The following is a 26728-nucleotide window of genomic DNA, read 5'->3' as shown; positions in this document are numbered from 1 at the left end:
ATATAAATATCAATTTATTCCATCGTCATTTTTATCAATTTAAATATTTTGAAGTCAATATCAAAATTCTTGAAAATGAGATTTCACAAATAGTGGCTAATAGAGCCCTCTTAATTCACAAATACAGTGCAGTTCTTCAAGGTTCTTCAAGGAAAAATCAGCGACTGCTGATTTTTCAGGTCTTCCAGTCGCCCATAATAATTTGCAACAAAACCATTCTATAGACTTCAGTTCATTAAGATTAGTTAGACAAGTTAACACCAACAAGCAACTAGATGCCTATGAGAGTGTAGACATAAGTAAACACAATAATCTTATCAATAACGATGACGGACTTATACCAAAGAGCATACAATATAGCTTGTTAATATAAAATAATGTTGGGTTTACTGATTACTACATAAGGACACATTGCAAAAATAAATTTGGATAGGCAATATTAATTTTTATATAGCTGAAAATTGTTTTATATAATCATATATTGTGAAATAATAGATAAGGCAAAATTGTAAAATTAATTTAGGATGGTATACCTGTATGGGTGGTACGCCTGGATGGTTTACCTGTATAGGATACCTATATAGCATATAGCTATATAGCTATACCTATATAGGCTAGCTCGCATTAGTTTACAGTTTTAATCTTCCTCTTTGAAGATGATCACTTGGTGATCGAAACACGTGTCGAGGTGTTGAAAATAACGATTTGGTGTTGGGAAAAAACTCCAGTAATATTCATTACTACACCAAAGGTTCCAAACAGTGCATCATAGTAGTGTTTGCTAAATAGTTGTCTACATTTACAATAATTCTTATGCGAGTTAACTTTATCAAAACATTCAATGTAATCAAGAAAATCTATACTTTTTTCATTTACTGGTAGCTGAACTACTGTGAATGTTCTTGGAGAAATAATTGAATAGTTTTATAATTTCAAATGATCAGTTGGATTTGTCAATTTTTTTTATCCATGTATAATTAGTATTTTCACAAAAGGTGTGATAATTAATTTTGTATGCAAGAGGCGGCGTAAGGCTGTTCAATTCCAACTGTTTTTTCATTTTATAAACTCTTCTTCTTGCACCATCATAGGGCCTCGCGAAATGTACCTTGCCCACATTAAATTTAGGTCTTGCGCCGCCACTGTTTGTATGCATATCAACTGAAACATGAGGTTGTTACTATCAAGTAACTATCAGTTCATTATATTTGTTGCTAAATTTGTGTACACCATAAAATGTATGTGCACCATTGACTTACAACATTGGGAACATTGAAACTTTAATCACTTCATTATGATAACTGATTTCATGGGCAGTTTGAATATTGAAATCTTCATGAAAATATCATTTATGAAATTATTATTTATTCAGAGTCCATAAGACTAGTGGTGCTGCATTTATTTCAGGAAAAAAGTTGTGTGGTGAATTTGCCTGAATTAAATTAAAATTTATCATTTGTTTTGCCGGAGGTATCTACTTTCTGAAAATTGACAATATCGTTACATTTTGCATTGATTTGAGCTGATAAATTATTTATGTTGTGTCGGAGAATTCATATTAACATCACTGATTATTTGTTTTATATTGATATGGAGGGTAATAGTCCTGATTGTTGTTGTAATTCAATTTAAGTTTATTTTGAGAATGATCAGAATAATAAAAATTATCTGGATATTCAACTTCGTCATCATACAGTGTGTAAAAGCCAAATGGAATAAATCCATTATTTCAGTTACTGTACATATTTAAAAAATCCCGAAACAAATGTAAATTATAATTTGACTTTCTTCAACGTAAAAATGCCACCCCCACCTTCAACCCCCTTCGAATGACAGGTACAACTCTCAATTTTTCAAATGGGAAGTATAGGTTTGTGATATATCGTTTGTAAAGTTTCTTCATTCTCTATTTAAAAATATTATCGCTTTCAAGTTTATTGCAACATGAAATAGGCGAGCTACTACCTATTGTGTTCCATAACCAATCATTCGTAAAACTGTTATTTCAATAGGCTTATCACATTTTCCCAGCGGATCACCAATATTCTTCTTTTTTATGGATGTGGACTATTAGTAGGGGATTTTGTTATTTTCCGTCAATTGAAGTTCTGTGGTTGTTTCTGTATCTCCGTTCCTGAGTCGGTCAAGGTATTTTTCCTCTCTTCTAAAACCAAACCTACACACAACTACAACTTGGCCAGTGTTATTGTATGCATCTTCTTTCATATTGAAACTTAATCCAATTTTGAAGCATCTCTTACCTTTGGCTTTCCCATGGGCCTTTATTTCTTTTATGTAGACTTGGGTATCACCATTTGTTTTTGAGGTAACTGAGTATCATTTCCTCGGTGTCATGAACTTTCACTCTGGAAATAAATAACCCTATTTTTTTCTCCTGGAGTTCTCTACCCGCAAAACCATTAATTTCATCCTCTTCGCTTATTTATGCTTACCCTAACTGCAATCTGCGTTTTTTCATGTGCCTTACAGTTTTAAATTCATTTTCATTGTTGTTTTGTAAGACATTTGTCCCCCTTGTTGGTGTTTCCGTATCATCTTTGTTTATATTGATCAGCTGAGTCATTAGACACGTTTGTTTACTTTGCAGTTTTTGATAATGGGATCCTGCTTTTTTGTTATCCATAGGTTTGGATTTTTTTGTTGCATTTTTTTCTCTCAATTCATTTTCACATTCCTTATCTTTTTTTGCTGATCTCTCATTCGAATGTTTTGTCCTAGTTGTTTGATTGTGACTTACGTTAGATTTCGACAAAATATCTTCCAGATGCGATGTTTTATCTTTCAGTAGTGCAATCACTATTTCTTTATCGCCAATTATAGTATATTTGTCCTTGCATCATAGGTTGCACATTTTACACCTTCCATAACATTTTTTTTGCAATATTTGCAGATTTTCTTATGATCATCTAAATTGTCAGCCATGTTGATTCAATATATTCCTGCTTCTTCTGTAGTAGATAATTATATGGAAGATACTGCTACCGTTGATTATATTTTAGAAAAATACACTTTTAGCAAAATCATACTTTGTGGCGACTACAATATTCCTGATGCATTTTGGTTCAATGAAGATTTGCTCTGAATTCAAAAATGAAAATTTTTATAAATATGAAGAATTTTGTTATCTAAGAAATAAATGCAAAGCTTTGAGAAACATTTGCCACCAAGAATATACATATAAATAACATAGAGAATAACATCAACAACAATCCCAGAAGTTGTCGGAATTATATAAATAACGAAAAAAATCACACTCCCTACCATCCAAAATGTATTATGGTGATTCTGTCCGCAAAAATAGCACTGATTTTGTGAATTTTTTTGCACACTATTGTTTGAAGATACTTTATATTTATGATAAGAACTTTATGGAGACTTTTTATAATTTTTATTTCTGGTAAAATATAACAACTGAACTTGACAATATATAACAACACACAACCATAGAAACATCGAATCAAAAACATATAAATATAATGTGGTTCAAATTCATTTTTGTTGTTAATCTCCAACACCCCTTCTCAACAATAATGAATTTTCTGTCTTCAATCCAATCAAACTTCTTAATGTTGACAACTTTTCAGGCCCAAGTGATTTTGTCAGAAAATCAGCCAACATCGAACTGGTCGGACAATATTGAAAATTACTTTTGTTTTTCTGCTTCAGATCTTTGATAAAGTTGTATTTCGTTTCTATATGTTTTGTCCTGTCACTCATTTTGCCACTGTCAATCATTTTAAGACATGATTGATTGTCTTCGAAAATAATCGTCTCTGAGATTTCGATTTGAAAATCTTGAAAAAGTCCTGTCAAATAAATGATCTGTTGACAAGCTTCTGACAGGGAGATGAATTCTGCCTCGGTAGATGAAAGTGCCACACAAGTTTGCTTTTCACATCGCCAATCGAACATCGCTCCCATGTATTTGAATAAATATCCACTATTTGACTTTCTGTCAGTTTTATCTCCAGCCCAGTCAGCGTCGCAAAAACCGTATAAAATATTATTTCCTTCTGAAATATTTCCCAACTGGATTTCTATATTCAGAGTTCCTTTAAGATATTTCATGATCCGTTTTACTTCTGTCCAGTCGTATTTATGAGGATTACTAACATTTCTTCCAAGAGTTGACGTAGCGATACATATATCTGGCCTCGTATTCACAGAAAGATACAATAGTGCTCCTATTGCGCTTCTATAAACATCTTCATCATGAAATTTTTCATCAGTGGAAAATCTATTTTTGTAGTATCCTGTATCCAAAGGAATGCTAGCTGGTTTGGCAGATTCCATATTGAAATTTTTTAATAGTTTTGAAATGTATTTCTGTTGATGAATATAATAAATTCCATCACTATTTCTTCTTACTTGTATTCCAAGATAATTTTCAATGTTTCCCAAACTTGTCATTTTGAAAGTTTTTTGTATCAATTTGGCTGTTTTCTCGATAATGGTGATGTTTTCACAAGCTATTAGAATATCATCCACATATATCAGTATGTATATGAAATTATCTTCCTCTTTTTTAGTATAGAGACATTGATCATAATCACCCCTTCTAAAACCGATATCAATGAGAACTTTGTTTATTGTTGAATTCCATATTCGAGCTGATTGTTTTAATCCATATATAGTTTTATTCAATTTGCAGACCAAATGTTCTTGTTCTTCTTCAATATAGCCTTTGGGTTGTTTCAGGTATATTACTTCATTCAAATCCGCATTTAGGAAAGCCGTTTTAAAGTCATAATGATGAACGTGCATTTTCTTCCTCCCAGCAATGGTTAATAGAAGACGAAATGTTGTTTGTTTGACAACTGGAGCAAAAACTTCGTCATAATCAAGACCATATTTTTGAGAAAAACCCTGAGCAACAATCCTTGCTTTATATCTGGATATATTGCCTTGATTATCGGTTTTTAATTTAAAAATCCATTTGCTTCCAATTGCCGTTTTATCTGGTGGTAATTCAGTCAATGTCCAAGTATTATTATCTTTCATGAAACGTATTTCTTCGTCCATAGCCTCGATCCATTTGTTCGCATGTCTCCTCTGTAGAGCTTCATTTCTACGCTTTGGCTCGGTTTGAATGTTTTCTACTGAAAATTCTTCAGAATATTTCTTGGCTGGAACACCTTTATTTATTCTTTTTGATCTTCTCAAACCGTGAACTTCATCTTGGATTTCCGCATTACTTTCTTTCGAGGTTACACTTTCCTCAACTTTCTGGATACCAGTCTCTTCATCAGTCATTTCTGCAGAGTATTCTTCAATATTTTCTGTTGGAAATTCGGCGTTTACATGAATATTTCCATCAGAAGTTGTAGATTTTTGACAAAATGATATCTCAACTTCACTGCTGTCATTTTGACATTCACAATCACTTCTATTTTTAGTGTTTTGAAACTCGTTCATTTGATGAAATCCGCTATGAGCTTTTTCCAAAATATGTACATCTCTGCTAATGGTGATTTTTCCAGTGGTTCTGTCAAGAAGTCTATATGCTTTGGAACCAGCTTCGTAACCAACTAATACGAATTTCTTTGCCTTTTCACTTAATTTATGGCGTTTTTCTTTAGGAATATGTGCATAAACAATACTGCCAAAGGTTTTGATGTGATTTACATTTGGTTTCTTCCCGTGCCATACTTCAAAGGGGATCCTATTGGTTGACCTTGTCAGAACCAAATTTTCAAGTAAATTTGCTGTCATGGTTGCTTCGCCCCAATAAGTATTTGGTAGATCAGCATCAATTAACATGCACCTGACCATCTCTGTTAAATATCTATTTTTCCGTTCAGCTACACCATTCTGCTGACTTGAATATGGCGCCGTGAGTTGCATTTCTATACCTTTATTTTTCAGGAAATTCCTAACTTCTGTGTTCATATACTCGCCTCCTCTGTCAGATCTGATGATTTTTGGTTTTCTGTCGAATTTATTTTCGACCATTCTGACGTAATCTTGAAGTTTCTCTGATACTTCGGATTTCTGACTGAGAAGATAAATAATGGAATATCTACTATAATCGTCTATGAAGGTGAGTATATACTTCTTTCCTCCAGGAGTTATAGTACGCGTGGTAGATCTACCTGTACAAATCATTTATCAACATTACATAATAAATGCCTTCGAAAAGAGGCACCAGGTTGATTCTATTCACACAGATTTTTCAAAAGAATTTGACCGAGTTGTTGTTGCATAAACTAAACCCTTTGGCTATTTAGGAAAATATTCTGAAATGGTATGGTATGGTATGGTAACTCAATATATTCCTCAAACACAGTTCCATCGGTTGTATTGTAGCGATCTTATTTAGGGCCATTACTCTTCAAACTATTTGTAAATGACTCGAATGATGTTACTCTCTATAGTGAATGTCTTCTATTTGCTCATGATCTGAAGATGTACAAAGTAATTCCTTACTCATCTGATACTGAATGATTACAGTGCGATTTATATAACTTTGTACGCTTATTGAAACTGAATATAGACAAATGTCATAAATTCAATGAAGAGAAGAGAATTGAAACATTTTATGTTTTTCAGCACTTTTATTTGTAACTAACGTTACTGCAGTTTCGTCCTATAAGGGAATTTTCAAAGTTATACATTAAACTAAAAATGATTTATTACATTAGCCCTTATATACCACCCCTATAGGTAATAATATAGGTACTTGGCTTGATTGAGTACCTGAATTTACAATGCGGATGTGCCAATTTGGAAACCGGTGAGTAAACTAAATCGATTTGATCATTTAACAGGTTGCACCCGTAATGTTTATGCTTGTGAATTTCCAAGGATTCTAAATAATTGAGTTTGTAACCCTTTCTTGCACAGTGCAAAATTTCCGTATCATTTTGATTCGGGAACTTGTAGTTGCATGCCAAGGAATGGTTTGAAAACGTCGAATCATTTTTTCCTAGTCTGAAGGACCTTTCATGTTCAGCATACCAATTTTGGAAATTTCGACCACATTGTCCCACATAAACACTATTACACTCCGGACACTTAAGCTTATGAACACCAGATTTTTCCAACTTTTTTTTTTTAATTACATTTATTTAATGTCGCATCAACGTCGAGGGTTATTAGCGATAATTCAAATTTCATAGTACATTGATTTCTTACAATAAATTTTCATATACGGTGCAGCAGCTTTACTCGTCTTAGAAAGGCAATTAGTTTTTCATAGTTACAATTTTGTCCTAACGCTGCTTCAATTGAAGGGGGGATGTCGTACTCGACTCTCTCGTTGGAGTAAGATGCGCACTCAGATAAAATATGTTTGACACTTATGGCACAGTCACAAACTTCACATGTAGGAGGGTTATTACCGTTGATGATGTATTCATAAGTGAAGCGAGTATGCCCTAGTCGAAGATTTTCATACGGTATCAAGAAAAGAGAACCGATTTCTCATACACTCAAAAAAGCTAGGTTGCTGAAAATGTACGATAGGCGGACTCTTCATTCTTCGACATTATTTCATGAAGTTATTGTCAATAGAACACCTTCCTACCTCTATAACAAAATAACTTATCGAACTGATGTTCATAATGTGAACATCAGGCACAAAATGATCCATGTTGTTAGACACTCCATAGAACTATTCAAAAGGTCATTTACATATACGATAGCTGAATTCTATAACAACCTACCACCTTCCTTTCGGTCGAAATCTGTTTCCAGTTTCAGGTACTGCCTGAAAAAAAATTTCTGAAAAATCAATAATACCCGAATTTATTCTATGACACATTGGCTCTTGTAGGCCATAGCTAAAATATTTGTAGTATCCTTATGTTTGTATCGATATCCGCCTCATGAATTAAATGTTGTACCCGCTATCACAATTCCAATTTTATTTTAGGTCTTTTGTAATTTTTTTTTTGTTTTTCATCATTTTCTTTTTTTTTGTAAGGTGCAAGAGGAAGAATGAACTCTGTTCAATCTTGTATCCTATTGACAAATTTGTATTTTGTTTTTCTCCATATTGTATCATGTTATTTCAGCTGTCAATAAATTCATTTATTATTTATTATTATTATTATTATTAAGACGTGATAGAATAACTTGCAATTTTCTCGTTTTTGGAAGTGATTTCCAGGATAAGACCAATGGTTTGATTGTTGATAACTTAGAGTTGGAGCCATTCCATTGCTGTTGCCACACGTTAGTAAGGATTTGTTTGTAAAACGGTTTCAGGTCTGGGTGGGCAATTCTTTTTTCAATATCTGTGAGTGGGTTAGTAATAGCATCCTTTGCCAGCTGGTCGGCCCTTTCGTTACCTGCTATACCAACATGTGATGGAACCCACATAAAGTGGATATGTTTACGTTTCTCAATGATTGAGTGGAGCTTATGTTTGATGTGAAGTATGATAGGGTGTTCTGGGTTTAGCTTATTTATTGCCTCCAGTGTACTCAGTGAGTCGGTAATTACCAAGAATTTTGAGTGATCGCTTTTCTCTACATATTCAAGTGCTTTCCATATGGCATAAAGTTCTCCTGAGAATACAGTGCTTTCTGCTGGTAGTTTGAAGGAGTGATTGGAGGCAGTACTGGTGAATGCTGCTTCCACTCCTTCTTCTGATTTGGATGCGTCGGTGTATATTTGGATACAGTCTTCGAATTGTTGCAATAGTTGTTGAAAAGTTGCATGAATTAAACTATGGATGGTGTTATTTTTCTCAAATTGTACGAGCCCTTTTTCAATTTTAATGCTTGGAAAGGTCCATGGGGGAGGATTACGAATGTTTGAGGTGTTGAAAATTTCAGGTCGATTGAGTAGTAAGTTGGAAAAGAATCGATTGAGTCTCTCGTAGAATGGAATTGCCACTCTCTTCCTATTTGCAAATGTATTTCTCAACCTTTGGGCTTGTCCATCTTATCTTTGTCATTGAAAAGGAAATCAGATAACCTGGCATGTGGTATGAATGCCACTTCCACATTGTTTTTTTCTGAAGAAACCCACAATTATCTCTGTTCTTTTTCAAAAATATGTTAGAGTTACCCATTTCTTAGTTTCTGGTTGGTTGATCTGAGAGTATTAATCTGTAAGTGAATTTACGGCTTTGTTTTTTGACCAACTTCTTGATAGTACCTGGGTTGAAACCATTATTATGGCCTATCTGTGTAATTATATCAAATTCCCTAGCTAGATTGTTAGTAGACAAAGACAGTGAGAATGCTCTGTGCAACATTTTAATTGAAGGATGCTAATTCATGACTGTCTGGATGGAAAGAATTGCTTGGAAATTCACAAGCATAAACATTGCATGTGCAACCTGTTGAATGATCAAATCGATTTAGTTTAGTCACCGGTTTTCAAATTGGCACATCCGCACTGTAATTTGTAAATTCAGGTACTCAATGAAGCCAAGTACCTGTATTATTACCTATAGTGGTGGTATATAAGGGCTAATGTAATAAATCATTGTTAGTTTGATCAATAAGTTTGAAAATGTCCTTATAGGGCGAAACTGCAGTAACGTTAGTTACAAATAAAAGTAGTAAAAAACATAGAAAGTTTCAATTCTCTTTTCTTCATTATGATTTCCTACCACGTAGTAACGGCTGCATCCATCAATTTATTGTCATAAATTAACTTTTTTCCGTAACAAATATCCTATATAAAATCCATATTGCAAATCAATATTCCATAAAAAATCAAGCAATGGGAACTGGAAACAACAAATACAATCGTAAATTTAGGAATCACCCTTGACTCAAAAATGTCATTCAAACCCCATATTGCAAATGTTACTTCTAGAGTACTAAAAATGTTAGGTTTCACTCTTAGATCTGCAGAGGAATTATCTCTCTCTTCCTTCAAAATCATATTTTGCCCAATTGTTAGATCGATAATCGAATAAAACTCCACAATTTGGTGCCCTTCATATAATGTGGATATTGATATGCTTGGAAGTGTTCAAAACAAGTTTTTAAGGTACTCTGGGATATTATATTGGTGAATATAAGTATGAAACTATATTGGACATCTTCTTCTTGAATACTTTGGCTCATAAAAGATTAGAATCAGATCTTAAGATAATTCACAAAATATTCAATGGTAGCAATTCTCCGGAACTCGTTGAACTCATTACTCGATATGTAAATTCAAAGAGAATAAAAAGTACAAAAATTTTCAAAGTACCCTTTTATTATATTAACTATAGCCAGACTAAGTCTATAGGTAGAATTTCGAGACTTACTGACACTTACAATATGGATCTAGAACTTTTCAATTCTTCTGTGGATTTATTTGAAAAGACTGTGAAAAGATTGTGATTGATTAGCTTGTTTTTGACTTTCTTATTTTTTTAATATATTTTTCTTGCATCTAGCTGATAGTTACAGTATATAAGTATGAATTTGTTAATTATTTTGTAAAAATATGCTTTGTTGTGGATAAATAAATGAAAATAATATCGATAGAAAAGTAGTCGACATGATGAACGAAATAAGGACCTTGAGATTACCTTAGATCAACAAGTGAACATCAAAAGACACTTCAATGATGTTTCTGCAGAGGAAAGCAAAATGATAGGATTCATAATGAGAAATGGTAACCGAGATGTCATGTAATATCCTCAAAACCCAATATTGTATTTTAGTTAGATCAGCACTGTAATATTACAGATGTGACAATGGAAAAATGGAAAATGTTGAAATTCGAAGTATATATCCTTCAAAATCATGACATATTCCAACTTTAATCGTCAAAATACTTTAAATAATCTTAAATGAACTTACCACACGGCGCTTTCATCATGATTAGACGTTCATTTACAAACATCAGGTAAAGTCGACTATCCTTATCTTTCATAAATTATTACTTCAATGTGAAATCTTACGATACAAGAAATCGTCCACTTTTTTGCATAAAAAATCATAGCACTAACTATGGTTACAACACACCGATGCCCAGATGCATGAGATGATTTAATAAGTATAATGTCGATTCTCTTGTGAACTCATTTAGTGAATTGAAAAAATTTCTTAGTGACATAAGGTTAGACTAATATTATTGTGGAAAATTATAGTAATTGAAAAGAACGCGAAGTCAGTCCTTTGAAATACTCTCGATATTTTTATTAATCCTATGACACTGATGAGTAAATAATTGACCTCATTTGATAAAAAACTGTTTTAGGTTTGATCGAGATTCCTTCAGTCATCCTTCATTTTTCTCAAAATACAATGAAACCAGTCGGTTTGCACAAATACAATTTGTTGATTATCATTTCGCAAACTTGTCAACAGACAACTTGATTGCAAGTATCAGTGTAAATTACTATATTATAATGAAAACAAGTTTGTCTCTTTATCCATATAAAAGACTGAGATTTATTTATGAACATTTGATTGTAATTGTAATTACATTCTCCAGTAGAAGTCTATTTTATGCAAGCGTTGAAACTTCTCCGAATGAAATTTGAAATCCTTGTAAGTTTTTGAAAAATGAAAAATGAATTCAAATCTTCAGGTAAGTTGATAATCACTAAATTATAATATGGTTTTCGTTTATCTGTTCTATTTGTAAAAGGGTTAATGTATAAGGATGGACTCATTGATTGATAAGTGATGAAGTTATCCTTTCAAATCATCCAGTTTATGTTTTTGTTAAAAAAGTCCTAATATTTATGATCTCATATTCGATCGATACGTATTTTCCTCTTTGTTATCAAATATTCCTCAGCTTTTTCGTCAGTACAGTCATAACTTATAAAAGTTGGAATTGTTAGAATTCAAAAATATTTTTCAAAATCTTCGATAGTCAATAAACCAATCGACCTATTCATAATTTTCTTCATTCCTCAATCTCATAGAGTTTTGAAAAATATTTGTGACAGTCGACATCTAACATTAAATGATGGAATTGGCCGATAATACTTGATGAAAATCCATAACGTGTTCAAAAAACAATTCATTGTGAGGTTTTCACTGAACAGTTTCACAAAAACGCCATACAATGGCTTCTTCGGGCGTATCTATGCACATAAAGTTACTGTAAATACTTTTCTTTCTCCAACTTCTTGCCTTTCGGACTGCCCAACACTTGTTGAAGTGTACGTACAGTTTTGAAAGCCACTCTTATATTCAATTTTGAAACTCACGTACACTTCAACAAGTGTTGAGGAGTCCGAAAGATAAGACTTTTGAAAAAGAGAAGTCTGGGATTCACGAAATAAGATGCGAGGATTGTGATAAGAAATATGTTGGTCAAACCAAACGAACTATATTAGCTCGCTACAAGGAACATGCTTCGCATGGAATAAGTGAGAAATGTTTGAAATTGTTGAGACCGATACATGACAACAAGTTTCTGGATGCCTTCAAAATATTGGAAATCGAAAACTGCGGAATGAGTTCTATGAATAGCGACAAAGCTCCTATTTGGAACAGTATTTGGAACGAAAAAAAACGTTGAATATTAGAAATGATCACTAACATAGAGGTAGGTGCTGGTCCCACCCGGCATCGCCCGGTCAGATACCATCGCAACGGCTTAGGCAGCGTAAAGTTGCTTTCGGATTAACGTTCCATTGCTGTGCTGCTGTTTCCGGTTTCAAGGGTGAGAATATGAGAAATAATGCATGATAGCGCTCCTAGGGTCAAAGTACTCCTAAGGTAAAGTAACTCCTCAATGGGATCTCAATGGGACTTGATTCAAGGGCATCATCCTGCAGAAGTTATTCCAAACCCACAATTTATGACAGTCAGCAGGATCTTCCTAACATCAGGCCACAGGGGAAATTTTCACAGCTAAAAGGTCCACTAGCAACATCAAAATCGATTTCGACAACATCAGAGGACTCAACGCAAATATAAACTCAGTTCACCAACATCTGCAATCAAATAATCCTCATATTCTTGCACTCACAGAAACCAGATTCGGCTATAATCTTCACTCCCGATTCAGAAGTAACTTTGGAATATAACTTTTTATCAGAAGTGATCTCTGCTGTCAATAAGAGGAAATGCTGGATCCCCACCGTAGACTTTCTGCATATCAGGCTAGTCTTCTGGATCTATATCTGGATACCAATCCAGAAATTTACACAGTCACCGTAAGCTCTCCATTGGGATCTTCTCACCACAAACTTATTTCAGTGTTGAGTAATTTACCGATAAATGTCGGAGATCAATATAAGCTGCACGAAGTTTGGCATTATAGAGTAGCTGAATGGAAAGATCTTCAAGACCATTTCCGAAATTTCCCCTGGCTAGATATTCGTTCCAGTTCTAGAGATCTATCAACTTGTGCTTCTGAAGTCACGAAAGCCATTTCATCATCCATGGATGTATATCTTTCTTTTTCAATGAAAAGAACCTCTAACGGCAAACCTTGGTTCAACAAAAATTGCGAGTAAGCTGTAGCCTCCAAAAATCTCGCCTAACAGTAGTGGTGCAAAAATCCCAGTGCCAAAAACCAAACTAGGTTTGTTAATGCTCACAACAGCTGCAAATAAATGAAAGCAAAAAACTTTACAATCAGAGAATTAGGGATAAACTGCTTGCCAATCACAAGGGTCTAGTTCCTTCTGGTCGGTAGTTGAAGCTGAAGCAACAACAGTCACATAAAAAGCGAATCTTCTAGCCGAACAATTTGCGTCCTACTCCACAGTAGATTTTCTGGAAAAGACACCACACACTATTCCCATACTAGAATCCACAATGTCTGAAATTACTTTTCGACAGCGTCTAGTCAGGTGAATTTTGAAACAGCTCAATATCAACAAAGCATCTGGTTCTGATGAAGTGCCCTTCATCGTACATAAAAAGTGTGCAAATGAACTCGCACCAGTGTTTTGCAGATTTTTCAATCTATCTTACACAAAAATGAATATTACTGGAGTTTTTTTCCAACACCAAATCGTTATTTTTAACACCTCGACACGTGTTTCGATCACCAAGTGATCATCTTCAAGAGGAAGATTGAAAGTTTAATCTTCCTTAAAAATAACGATTTGGTGTTGGGAAAAAATCCAGTAATATTCATTACTACACCAGAGGTTCCAAACAATGCATCATAAGTTTACAGAAAAATGTTTTTCTTCTTGTTGGAAGATTGCTCGCGTTCAGCCTATTCCCAAAAAGAGCAAGAAAAATCTTTCAAATAAATACATGGTGTAACTAAATAAGTGTAAAACATTTAAGGAGGTGATTTCTCATCGAAAAAAAGATAGGATTTTTCATATAAAGAAATTTCATTAGAGTATCCCTTGTTAATATACAGCCCCTTAAAGGGGGTACATAAAATTTGTATAACAATTTTTTTCACAAGCACTAAAAAAGTTACAATATTGAAATTAACCTGACGATTTGTACTACCAAAAAGACACTTAGCCAGAAATTTATTTGGTTTACCCCATTTATTTATTTCCAATGTAACTTTTTGTCTTATCATTTGTTTACCATTTAAAAATTTATTTCCGATAGCATGTTTCATTCTAAACAAAAAATGTTTCTTAGGTTTTTTGCCCAAAATAAACCAATTCGCAGCAAAAAATTATTTTAGGAACAACTACAGAGATACATCGTCATAAATGCGAAAATACGAAACTAATCTATCTAGTAGGTTGCTATTAGCGATAGTGACAATTAAATTGGTATGACGCTGTTAGTTTGTGAATTTTCGAAATTGAATTAATACTAATTGTGTGTTGTTGTTCTGTTCTTAATTTGTTACTTTAATAATTCACTTGTTATTAAAATGGCATACACAAATGAGGAAATGGTTGATATGCATTACGTTTACGGTCTGTCGCAGGGGAATGGGTTAGAAGCTTCTAGAAGATATGCTGAAATGTATCCTCAACGGCAGTATCCTTCACATAGAATATTTGCTCGACTCCATCAACGATTACGAGAATATGGTTCATTCGACAAAAGAACGCAGGATTGTGGTCGCCATCGAGAAGTACGAACACCACAGTTCGAGGAAGGAGTACTCAATTTGATTGAAGAACAACCTACTACCAGTACTAGAAAAATTGCTTTCCAGGTAGATGCTGATCATATGACGGTATTTCGAATTTTAAAGGAACAACTCTCATACCCTTACCATCTGCAACGAATACAGGCACTGTTACCGCGAGACGTTCCGAACCGTCTTGAATTTTGCAATTGGATGCTGGAAATGATTAGAAGAAATTGTGACTTTCTGAAGACGATAGAATTCACAGACGAATGTAGTTTTTCTCGGTACAAGATTATTAAATTTCATAATTACCTCATATGGGCTGATGAAAACCCTCAGGCTATTGTCGAAATTAACCATCAAGAACAGTTTTCTCTTAACGTGTGGCTCGGAGTCATTGGGGATGATTTAATTGGGCCTCATTTCTACCTCCTTGATTAAATGGTGAGGCATATGTTCAATTTTCAAGAGGAGTGCATCCAGTACTGCGGGAGAAATTTCCTTTGGGCGTTCTATCCCCGGATCTCAATACTCTCGATTTCTCTATTTGGGGCCATTTACAGCATTTGGTTAATCGTACTCCTGTTCGCAATGTAAAGGACTTAAGAAACCGCATCATTGATGCGTGCAGGGTAGTCAGAGAGACTCCAGGAATATTTAGGCGACTACGTGGCTCAATGCGCCGACGTCTAGACGCATACGTAATATCTGAAGGTAGACATATTGAACATTTACTATGATTTCTACATGTTGTGTGTTTTGTTATTAATAAATCAGTTTTGTTTAATACCCTCTAATCGTTTAATGCAGGTACTAACTACAAAATAACAATAAATCCAGTTCGCATTTATGACGATGTATCTCTGTAGTTGTTCGTAAAATAATTTTTTGCTGCGAACTGGTTTATTTTGGGCAAAAAAACCAGAGAAACATTTTTTGTTAAGAATAGAACAGGCTATCGGAAATGAATTTTTAAATGGTAAACAAATAATAAGACAAAAAGTTACATTGGAAATAAATTTTAGGGGTTGCGTTTTCCACCCCTTACAACCATGGGATAAACCAAATAAATTTTTGGCCAAGTGTCTTTTTGTTAGTACAAAACTTTAGATTAATTTCCATACTGTAACTTTTTCAGTGCTTGTGAAAAAAATTTTATGTACCCCCTTTGAGGGGCTGTATCTTAACAAGGGATGCTCCAATGAAGTTTCTTTATATGAAAGATCCTATCTTTTTTTCGATGAGGAATCACCTCCTTGAATGTTTTATACTCATTCAGTTACACTCTTTATAGACCAGTCGTTTTGCTATCAGTGATATAAAAAATCATGGAGAAAGCCATAAACCAACATATCCTCAAATATTTGGTAGGCTTCAACAGAAACAGAGATCAACAGGTGACCTTTCATCGTATGTCACCTATATTTGAAATAACGCAATCGAGAAACATGGAGAATCAGGAGCTGTTGCGCTTGATATTTCTAAGGCTTTTGATCGTGTATGACATGAGAGTTTGCTGGCCCAACTTTGATGATATGGCTTGTCGGATCATTTTTATGCAAGACTATTCAGCTTCCTGAAAGAACGTTCCTTGAAAGTAGCCGTCGATGAGTATCTCTCGAATACTTCCACCATAAACGCTGGTGTTTCCCAGGGATCCATATTATCCCCCCTCTTTTGATTGTATATCAATGACTTATTGAAAAAAAACAGGAATCCAATATATTGCTTTATTGACGACAGCACACTCGTCATTCCAGTTGTATTCCAGGATATCGGCTACAGAGGCACATCTTCACCGGCAGCAGGAGGTTGCATATCTTAATGAGGATCTAGAAGCGATTCAGAATTGGAGTAATAGTAACCCGGTTCAATTCAATTCTACTAAAATCAGGCATCGGTTATTTTCAAGATAAATGTCTCGAAATCGGATATAATAATGTCGGGTCAGACAATTCCGCTTTCAGCTTCGATGGGTTTGTTGGGGAACAACATGGACACCAATATGTCTTGGCAAACGCTGATTCCCGAAAGCTTAGAACACGGTCACAAACCAGAAAACTGTACACATCTCAGCAACTTTTAATGCTTTAGAAGCTCAGATTAGACCTTCTTTGCAGTATTGTTCTGATGTATGGAGCTGTGCCCCCAAACATACCCTGAAGATGCTGGATTCCGTCCAGAAAAGAGCCATCCGCCTGATTGGAGACGAGAACATACCGTGCAACTTTGATAGCCTGGAACATCGAAGAAAGGTTGCAGATTTGTCTCTTCTATAGAGATACTTTCACGGGAAGGGTTCAAGTGACTTGGCACATTTGATTCCACCAAGAGCGTCACATATCAGAAATACGCGACGGACGGTGGCCGCTCATCGTTATTTTGAGGTTCATTTCAGTACACCTTGAAATTCACTGTTTAAGAATTCTTCCATCTGAAGAACTGCATTTATGTGGAATAAACTTCCTAAGAACGATTTTCCAATTAAATTTAATTTCCAGCGATTCAAATCCGATGTGAATCGCTACTTTCACGTACGAGAAAAAATACACCAAGAATTGATTAAAAAATCCAAACAAGAATACTATCAACACAAAATAGAGACGGCACCTAACAAAAATAAGGCAACATGGCATGCTGTGTCTGAAATAACACAAAAAAATATTCCAATCTGTTTAGTAAGAAGGATACTGAAAATAATTGCGAAACCATTAGTATATGTGATAAATCTTTCATTCTGTTATGGATTATTTCCATCAATGTTAAAAAAAAGAAAGGTGATTCCAATTCACAAAAAAGGTAGTCCGTTGCAGATGGAAAATTATCCGCCAGTTACAGTTCCGTCATCATTTTCAAAAGTCATAGGGTATTGTTTTCTGGACAGGTTTCTTCAGTTTGTAAATGAGAATAATATATTAACAAATAGACAGTATGGTTTTGTTGCAAGCAAATCTACATCAACAGCCATGCATAACTTGTGTAACGAGTTAATTTCATCTATCAAAGCCTTCGAGTGCCCTGTGGGGATTTTCTGTGATCTCAGCAGGGCATTCGACTGCGTTGATCACGACCTTCTCATAAAATTATCTAAATTTGGAGTTCGGGATACTCCTTTGAGGTGGTTACAATCATTTTTGAGAAATAGGATGCAATATGTCAGTCTACGATATCAAGATGGAAATTCCATTGAACACTTCAATTCTGTTGAAAACCAAATCAATATAGGTGTTCCTCAAGGTTCCATCTTGGGGCCCATATTATTTCTTTGCTACATAAACTTTCTTCCAAATAGTTATGATGGAGCCTCGTACACTTTTTATGCAGATGATACATCTATAGTTGTGCAATATTCTTATGAATAACATAAATGAATGGTTCGTTGATAATTACTTGCAGCTTAACGTGAAAAAGACCAATTTCATCGTTTTCATGACTGACAAAAAAAATGTAATCTAGATTTATCACTGCGCTCAAATGATACAAATGTATCGAGAAAACAAGACACAACATTCTTAGGCCATTATGTGGATGAACATTTGAATCTCAATAAGCATTGTGAACATATTGTCTCTCACCTGAATTCAGAAAGTTACAAACTGAAAAACTCTAAAACTGTAATGAATGAACACCAACTAATACAATTATATCACGCTTAGCTGAATCAAAACTGAGATACGGTCTTTGTTTCTGGGGAACATCTGCGCTAGCTGACAAAGTGTTTAAAGCGCAGAAAAAAATTATCAATGTATAGCAGGAGTCTCTTCAAGACAAAATTGTAAAGAACTCTTCATAAAATACAAAATTTTAACCTTACCCTCACTGTTCATCTTTGAGTTGTATATATATATATATATATATATATATATATATATATATATATATATATATATATATATATATATATATATAAAAAATAAATAGATAAGTACTCTTTGATCATTCCCATATTGATTTCAATTTAAGAGCCACCGGTATACAGCTGTTTCAGCCTATTGGGCATCGTCAGTACCGGGCAGGCGGTCTTCGATTGAAGACAAAATGAGAAAAAACCAAGAAAGTACTTGATAAAAATAGCTGCGTAAACGCAAGCGAAACATAAGTGGAACCACCTATTGGTGTGACACCCAAGTCAACTTGCCAAGTTTTTATGTCAGTGTTGGTGTTTTGACCAATCAACCGACAACTGCGGTAGCAGAAATTTGGGAAGCTGACAAAAACTTGGCAAGTTGACTTGGGTGTCACACCAATAGGTGGTTCCACTTATGTTTCGCTTGCGTTTACGCAGCTATTTTTATCAAGTACTTTCTTGGTTTTTTCTCATTTTGTCTTCAATCGAAGACCGCCTGCCCGGTACTGACGATGCCCAATAGGCTGAAACAGCTGTATACCGGTGGCTCTTAAATTGAAATCAATATGGGAATGATCAAAGAGTACTTATCTATTTATTTTTTGATTTTCATGGAATTATTTTCCAGCAGCTTGACTGCATTAACCTTTCTAGATTTCATATCATTTCTAGAAACATGTGGATTCGTTTTCCGATGGCATTTCAGGTTAGCTTCCCAAATTTCTGCTACCGCAGTTGTCGGTTGATTGGTCAAAACACCAACACTGACATAAAAACTTGGCAAGTTGACTTGGGTGTCACACCAATAGGTGGTTCCACTTATGTTTCGCTTGCGTTTACGCAGCTATTTTTATCAAGTACTTTCTTGGTTTTTTCTCATTTTGTCTTCAATCGAAGACCGCCTGCCCGGTACTGACGATGCCCAATAGGCTGAAACAGCTGTATACCGGTGGCTCTTAAATTGAAATCAATATGGGAATGATCAAAGAGTACTTATCTATTTATTTTTTGATTTTCATGGAATTATTTTCCAGCAGCTTGACTGCATTAACCTTTCTAGATTTTTTATATATATATATATATATATATATATATATATATATATATATTTGAAAACAAAAATAACTTTACTTATGAATTTTAATTATCACTCTAGGACAACAAGACAATGTTCCTTGTTTCATATTCCATTTGCCAAATATGAGGTTGGAAAGAATTCCCCAAGTATACTTGGTTTAAAAATGTTTAACAACTTACCAGATGACATAAAAAATTGCGAAAGAATAAAAATATTCAAGACGAATTTGAAACGTTTTTTGATAAATAATTGCTTTTACAGCCTTTCAGAAATTTTCGAATAGTTTTCACCGCTTTAACTGGTACTATGTTCTTCATGGCTTCTAATTTTATTAATATTTTTATTATGTTGATGTTCTGTTGTTTTTACTTGTTTGTTGTTGTTTAACTTTGATAATAGAACTACCTCGAAAGACAGCATGCATTTCCGTTGCCTTTCTGTATTTTATTTATCTTATTTTAATATCTGAATGTTGGCATGTAACACAGTACCATGTGCTAAATGTAGTTATATAAGCTTGACGATTACTATACAATGTAATTTTTGTCTAAAAGGTAATGAAGTATTATTATTCATAGGTATCCATCTGAAAGCGCCATAATGATATTTCTGTAGTGCTTGTGTTTTGTCCTTGAAAAAGAAAGAGGAAATACATAACAAATTAGTGGTATTAAAAACAGATAGTTTAGCATAGGATCAATAACAGGTAATAGTTATATAATACTAAGCGGTGTAGTTAGGTAATAGTGTCTGGTAGTTAGGCCACTAAGATATAAAAACACCAACACAGTAGTAAATTTCAGTCAAAATATCCCCTGAAAACGCTAATTTGGTTGACAAAACGCGCGTCGAGGGACCGTAATTTTTTGTTCTTGTGTTGGGAAAGTGTTTTCAATAGACGAAAATCACTTTTTCCCATTCAGTTTGTACTCCAATCATTGGTTATGGAACTGATTCAGGTTCCTCCGAGTGGAAAATTTAAACACTACTTTAAACACTAACTTGAGTGTTTTCTTTCATCAAGCGTTTTATGATATTTAATTATATTTTTTCAACGCAATTGTAACAAAGATACAGATGATTAGTAAATGATAGTGATGACTGAGCAAAGTGTGAAATCTGCAATTTGTGAAGGACAGAAAATGGAATTATGTGGTTGATATTATTCATTCAATAATTATTGAATTAATATTGACACTACGCAATAAACTAATTTCCTTGATACGTTATTGAAATAATTGTAACACTATTCAAAAGAGATTGTATCAGATTAGAAAGAAGTTACTGGTAACAGAATATGATATTTAGTATATAAAAGAATTATTTTTGCACTTTTTCAACTTATTTGACTTCAACATTTCGATAGCTTCCATTTTATCAGATTATATTGCTTTACATCCTCACTTCAATGATTTTTTTAGGTGGAAAAATATGGTGATATTTCGTGCATTTACACATAACGTATTCATAAGAGTCATGATTACATGAAATAAATTCTGAAAAGACAGGTTTATTTTCATTTACTTCGAGCTATTGCTATAATTAACGGTTTTTTCTTTTTCTAAGAGGAGTCTTTGGATTATGCTGAAAAACACCCAAAGTAATAAAATTCATTATTCAAAAGAGAATGTGAATCTAAAATCAATTCAGTGTGATGACTGTGCCGAGAAAAGATAAATGTACCAAGAAAATGAATATTTGTATCAGAAATTCAAAACATTCACCTCTGTCAACGTTTTTACAGGTCTGCCAAATAGTTGCTATAAAATCAACGCTGCCCTAACCACGATGGAGGAAATTCTTGCAGATGTTCTTCGTTAATCCAGCAAATGATCACGCTGGAATAAATCGGGTAGATCACCAACAGACCGGTTTCAGAGTATCACTCTCCATCAGTGCAAGACAGATTTGACCAAAGTAGTAGTGTCTGTCGTCTGGAACTCGACTAATTTTATCGATTTGCGTATATGAAACCGTCTGAGATTGTAACTGTTTTATGAAATATTAGCACCTACCGCTGGTCGCACACCAAAATAACTTACATTTTTGGTATATTAGTACTATATAGCTCTATCCCTTTTTTTTACAAATAAAATAGAATCCATGATACACACTGATAATGTAGTGCTTCAAAATTAATTAAATCGTTTTTAAGGAGAGTCGTTTTTGGTAATTTGCTTCCAATTGAGACGTTACTCGGTAGGAGTCAAGAGTCTCCAACGCCGCTTGACTGTCCGAGAATATTTTTATTGACTTGTGAATGAGGTTGGATTCTTCTAATCTCTCCGCACACAATTCGATAGCTTAAATTTCCGCTTGAAATACAGTCGCATGGGTTCCTAGGCAGGTTGATATCTCTGTTCTTGGTCTGCGACTGAAAACACCTGCACCAGAACCGAAAGGTGTTTTTAATCCATCTGTGAACCAACAACTATCTGCTCTTAATATTTCCTTCTCCCTGATATCCAGTCTTCTCTACTCGGGAACACTACTTTATACGGCAGTTCGTAGTTGACAGTTGGAGGCATAACGTCAGACGTCATTTCCAGAATGCTGTGGCTTCCAGTGTCAACCAACAGTCTGTTGCACTCTGCATTGAATTGATTTGTCGAATTGGAAATGTGCACAAGTCTATATGCAGTCCTTCTAGCCTTTCTCTTAAGAAAAATGTGGAGAGGAGGTAGATCTAGAGGGATATCCATGGCCGCTGCCGGTGTGGAACTGATGGCACCACTGATGACCAGACAAGCCATAGAGCTTCGCTTGGGACGTTTTCTGTAAAGCATTCGGCTACCAGGCAATCGCACCATAAGTGATATAAGAGACATGTCTACATGTAAAACTTATTTCAAGTGCACGTTCCAGGTGAGTTTTTTTTATCAAGGACAATGCCAAGATATTTCACCTCCGTTCCAAATGGAATGACCTCACCATTGAGGGAAAGTGGCGTTAGATCTTCCAATTTTTCCCTCCTGGTGAAGGGGATTATCACAGTTTTGCTGGGTATTTCTAAAAAAAAATATTCATTCGTCAATTTATACAGAGTATTCCCACTTATGTCAGATTTTTTTCCATTCCTCGAATCAGTTCTGATATGCACCTTTTGGCATGTCCTTGAGCTCTCTCAGTGAGTCGGTTTTCATGTCCTCAATCGTCACAAAATGCCATCCTTTCATGGGTCTCTTCGATTTTCAAAACAAAAAAGTCGCAGAGGGCCAAATCTGGTCAAGACGGGGGGGCTGAGACATGATTAAGGTGTTGTTTATGGGCAAAAAAATTACGAGTCAGCAGGTACATATGATGCAAAAGGGTGAATTTTTTTTAGACGCTTTTTCCACTGTACCGTATACTGTGGCGCATAAATTCAGGATAATACTCCACGGATACCCTACTCCACAGTAATCTTAGAAAACAGTGAGCATTACCTAAACATTTGATCGAACTTGGTTTGCTCTCTTGGTCTTGGCCCCCCTGGGAGGATAGGACTTCGGTTTCAATGTCATATAGATATACCCATACTTCGTCACCTGTTATGACCTTTTTGAACAAACCTGGATCACAGTTGATTTCATTCAACGATTACTGAGCGATTCTCATGCGACGTTTTTTTTTTGGTAAAAATTCAGCAATTTTGGAACGAACTTTGCTGCCACACGTTCCAAAATTTCCGAAAAAATGCATGGTATGAGCCAATCGATAAGCCCACATTATCAGAGTCTTCTCCAATAGTGATTTGATGATTCTCCATAAGAATTTTTTCCACTTTCTCAACATTTTCATCGATTGTTGATGTGATGGGGCGTCCAGGGCGCGTCATCATTCACATCTTCTCGACCTTCTATGATAAGCTTGTAGCGCTCATACACTTTTTCCTGATTCAGTGTACAATCATCGTATGTCACTCTCAACGTGATTTTTGAGCACTTATTTTCATTTGTTACACAATTTTTTTCCCAAATCCTTTGATCCATTTTTTTAGATAGCAGAAAATCGCCAAACACGCAAAACACTTTCAGCTTTTGTGCATCTCACCAACAAATCATACATGCTAAACAGTTTTAGAGACCTATTCAATGAAGTAAAGAAATCGAATATAGCTCTTTTGGTTCTGGAGATATACAGGGAAAACCAAAAAATCCCAAATTATTTTTTTTCTATATCTTCTTTATTCGCAGACAAATTAAAAATCTGTCCACATTTTGCTATTGGCAGTTGATGTGAGCTCTCAGAATATATCCATAAATCTTTTATACAGGGTGTCATCTGACTTGGGCCACCCCCATCTTTGAATTTTTAGATATCGACCTGTATTTTTTGTTGTTGTTTTTGGATCGTAGACGTTCACTTCAAACTGAGAAATTAAATACTATTTTATATTTCGGGTTGTTTCAGTAATATTCGATTATAATTGTGTGAATTATTCCCTTTTAAATTACGGCCCTGGAAATTGGTTGACTGAGTTGAATGAAAAGATAATAGCAACTTTCACGTCTTCCTATGTATCGTAGAGTTTTTCGAGAGTTTTTTTCATGTTTAGGTACCTATTCATATTTTTTCCATTGTTCTGACCGTTTTCTGCAATGAACTTCGAATAAGAAAACCTTTTATGATTTTTTTAAGCATATTGATATCGAAAATATATTATATGTGTTTCAATAAGCAGAAAAAGAAATGATAGCAATAATATCATCGGAAACGAACACCATAATTGTAATTAAAATTTAAATGAAGTAATTTATATAGGTACCCAAAAAAATTATTGGTGCAATAAATGTTTGAATTAGAGTCTTCCACATTTTCTATCTCTCTGCCAGCGTAAATCCTATTTTTCAATGTCCCCGATAGAAAATATTCCAGAATAGTAATATCTGGTGATCTTGCAGACCATCTTATTGTCCCATTATTTGTCTCGAAATGGAAGGACTTCAATACGAACATTTATAGCACAATTAATTTTTTGTGTGTATAAATTACTTACTCCATTTCAATTTTCATTATAATTAAAGTGTTCGTTTAGGATGTTATTATTGCTACCATTTTTTTTCTGCTCATCAAAACACATATAATATATTTTTGTTGTAGATATGTTTCAGATAATCATAAAAGGTTTTCTTATGCGAAGTTCATTGTAGAAAACGTTCAGAGCAATGGAAAAAATATGAATAGGTTCCTAAAAATTAAAAAAAAAACTCTCGAAAAACTCTACGGTACATAGAGAGACGTGAAAGTTGCTATTGTGTTTTTATTCAACTCAGTCAACCAATTTCCAGGGCCGTAATTTAAAAGGGAATAATTCACACAATTATAATCGAATATTACCGAAACAACCCGAAATATAAAATTAAATTTAATGTCTCGGTATAAAGTGAATGTCTACGATCCAAAAACTACAACAAAAAATACAGGTCCGTATTTAAAAATTCAAAGATGGGGGTTGCCCAAGTCAGATGACACCCTGTATAAAAGATTCATAGACATATTCTGATAGCATACATCAAGTGCCAATGACAAAATGTGGCCAGTAATTTAAAAGGGAATAATTCACACAATTATAATCGAATATTACCGAAACAACCCGAAATATAAAATCAAATTTAATGTCTCAGTATGAAGTGAATGTCTACGATCCAAAAACTACAACAAAAAATACAGGTCCGTATTTAAAAATTCAAAGATGGGGGTTGCCCAAGTCAGATGACACCCTGTATAAAAGATTCATAGACATATTCTGATAGCACACATCAAGTGCCAATGACAAAATGTGGATAGATTTTCAATATGAATTTGGGATTTTTTGGTTTTTCCTGTATATCTCCAGAATCACAAGAGCTATATTCGATTTCTTCACAACATTAAATAGGTCTCTAAAATACGCAACTTTTGCCATAATTCAACCGACACTCTATTTTTCATCGTTTACGAGATCCCCATGTACAGAAACGAATTTGAATAGCCCTGTATGAAAATTAAGAAATTACTAATCGAGTATATATAGCCTGCAAAATTTGAATATTCACCCTATTTTTTGAATAGTCCACGTTTGGTTAAGTAACGTACAAAAAATAGATGTAGAGATCATCCTGAAAATGTTTCTGCTAGCTCAGTAGAGACTCAACTTACTTTGATTCACTACAAATTGAGTGGATTCAAATTATTTCATTTCATTTTTTGTTTCAGGGCACAACATCTTCCTGTTGTCTGCGGTTTTTTTTCTTTTTTTCGCGACAGCTATTATTATTTATCCACCATACGATTTTCTGATGAGTCTAAGGATTCGAATGACACCTGGTAAGTGAAACAATTTTAAGAGATCCGGAATATGAAATGAAAATGATAGAATTCAAATAATTAATGATTAGACGTAGAATAATTTGATAGATATACAAATATGAGGACGATTCCTGAGAAATTTTTTGATACTACCAGGTAGAAAGTTTGAAAGTAATCTCATATTTGAAGAGATTCAAAGAACTCTGATGCAGCCTCAAACCGCTTCCAATATTATCGTATTTATGATATATTGAATCCTCTGAGGAATAAAATGATTTGAGTCGTTGAACAGAACTGACCGATACTTGATGAAAATCCATATCAAAACTCTTAATACAGCTTATTATATGATTTCCACTATAAAGGGTTTTGAAAAAACCGGGAACACGTGCCGCCTGCCCCCCGGCCGGTATCGCTGCAACTGCTATGTCCCTGGATTTTCTGTAATATCTGTAAAATATTCTTTTGAATCACATGCTGTGAAAGCCCATATTGATCTACAAGAAATGCACAATGTATTTAAGGTACTTTATTGGATTAATGATATATTGCTTAAAATTTCTTCGTAAATAAGCCATTATTTT

At 34.3% G+C, this 26728-nt stretch overlaps 1 protein-coding gene across 5 annotated transcripts in view; it reads left to right on the top strand.

Moving 5' to 3' along the window:
- Positions 1-26728, top strand: part of LOC111516510 (platelet glycoprotein 4) — a 119677-nt gene that overhangs the window by 73686 nt on the left and 19263 nt on the right. For 2 of the 5 annotated variants that reach the window (XM_074170702.1, XM_074170703.1), the window contains one exon: positions 26052-26162. In XM_074170702.1, coding sequence (XP_074026803.1) covers positions 26052-26162 — 111 coding nt within the window. Of the gene's footprint in view, positions 1-11352; positions 11512-26051; positions 26163-26728 lie in introns of those variants that run through there. The other 3 variants (XM_074170704.1, XM_074170705.1, XM_074170707.1) reach the window with 3 other exon arrangements.

The sequence above is a fragment of the Leptinotarsa decemlineata genome, unplaced genomic scaffold (genome assembly GCF_025532065.1).
Source record: "Leptinotarsa decemlineata unplaced genomic scaffold, Ldec_3_MD MMD2_P_RNA_scaffold_9, whole genome shotgun sequence".
NCBI lineage: Eukaryota > Metazoa > Arthropoda > Insecta > Coleoptera > Chrysomelidae > Leptinotarsa > Leptinotarsa decemlineata.
The sequence above is the reverse complement of the archived record's forward strand: the minus strand, read 5'-3'. Positions and strand labels throughout refer to the sequence as shown.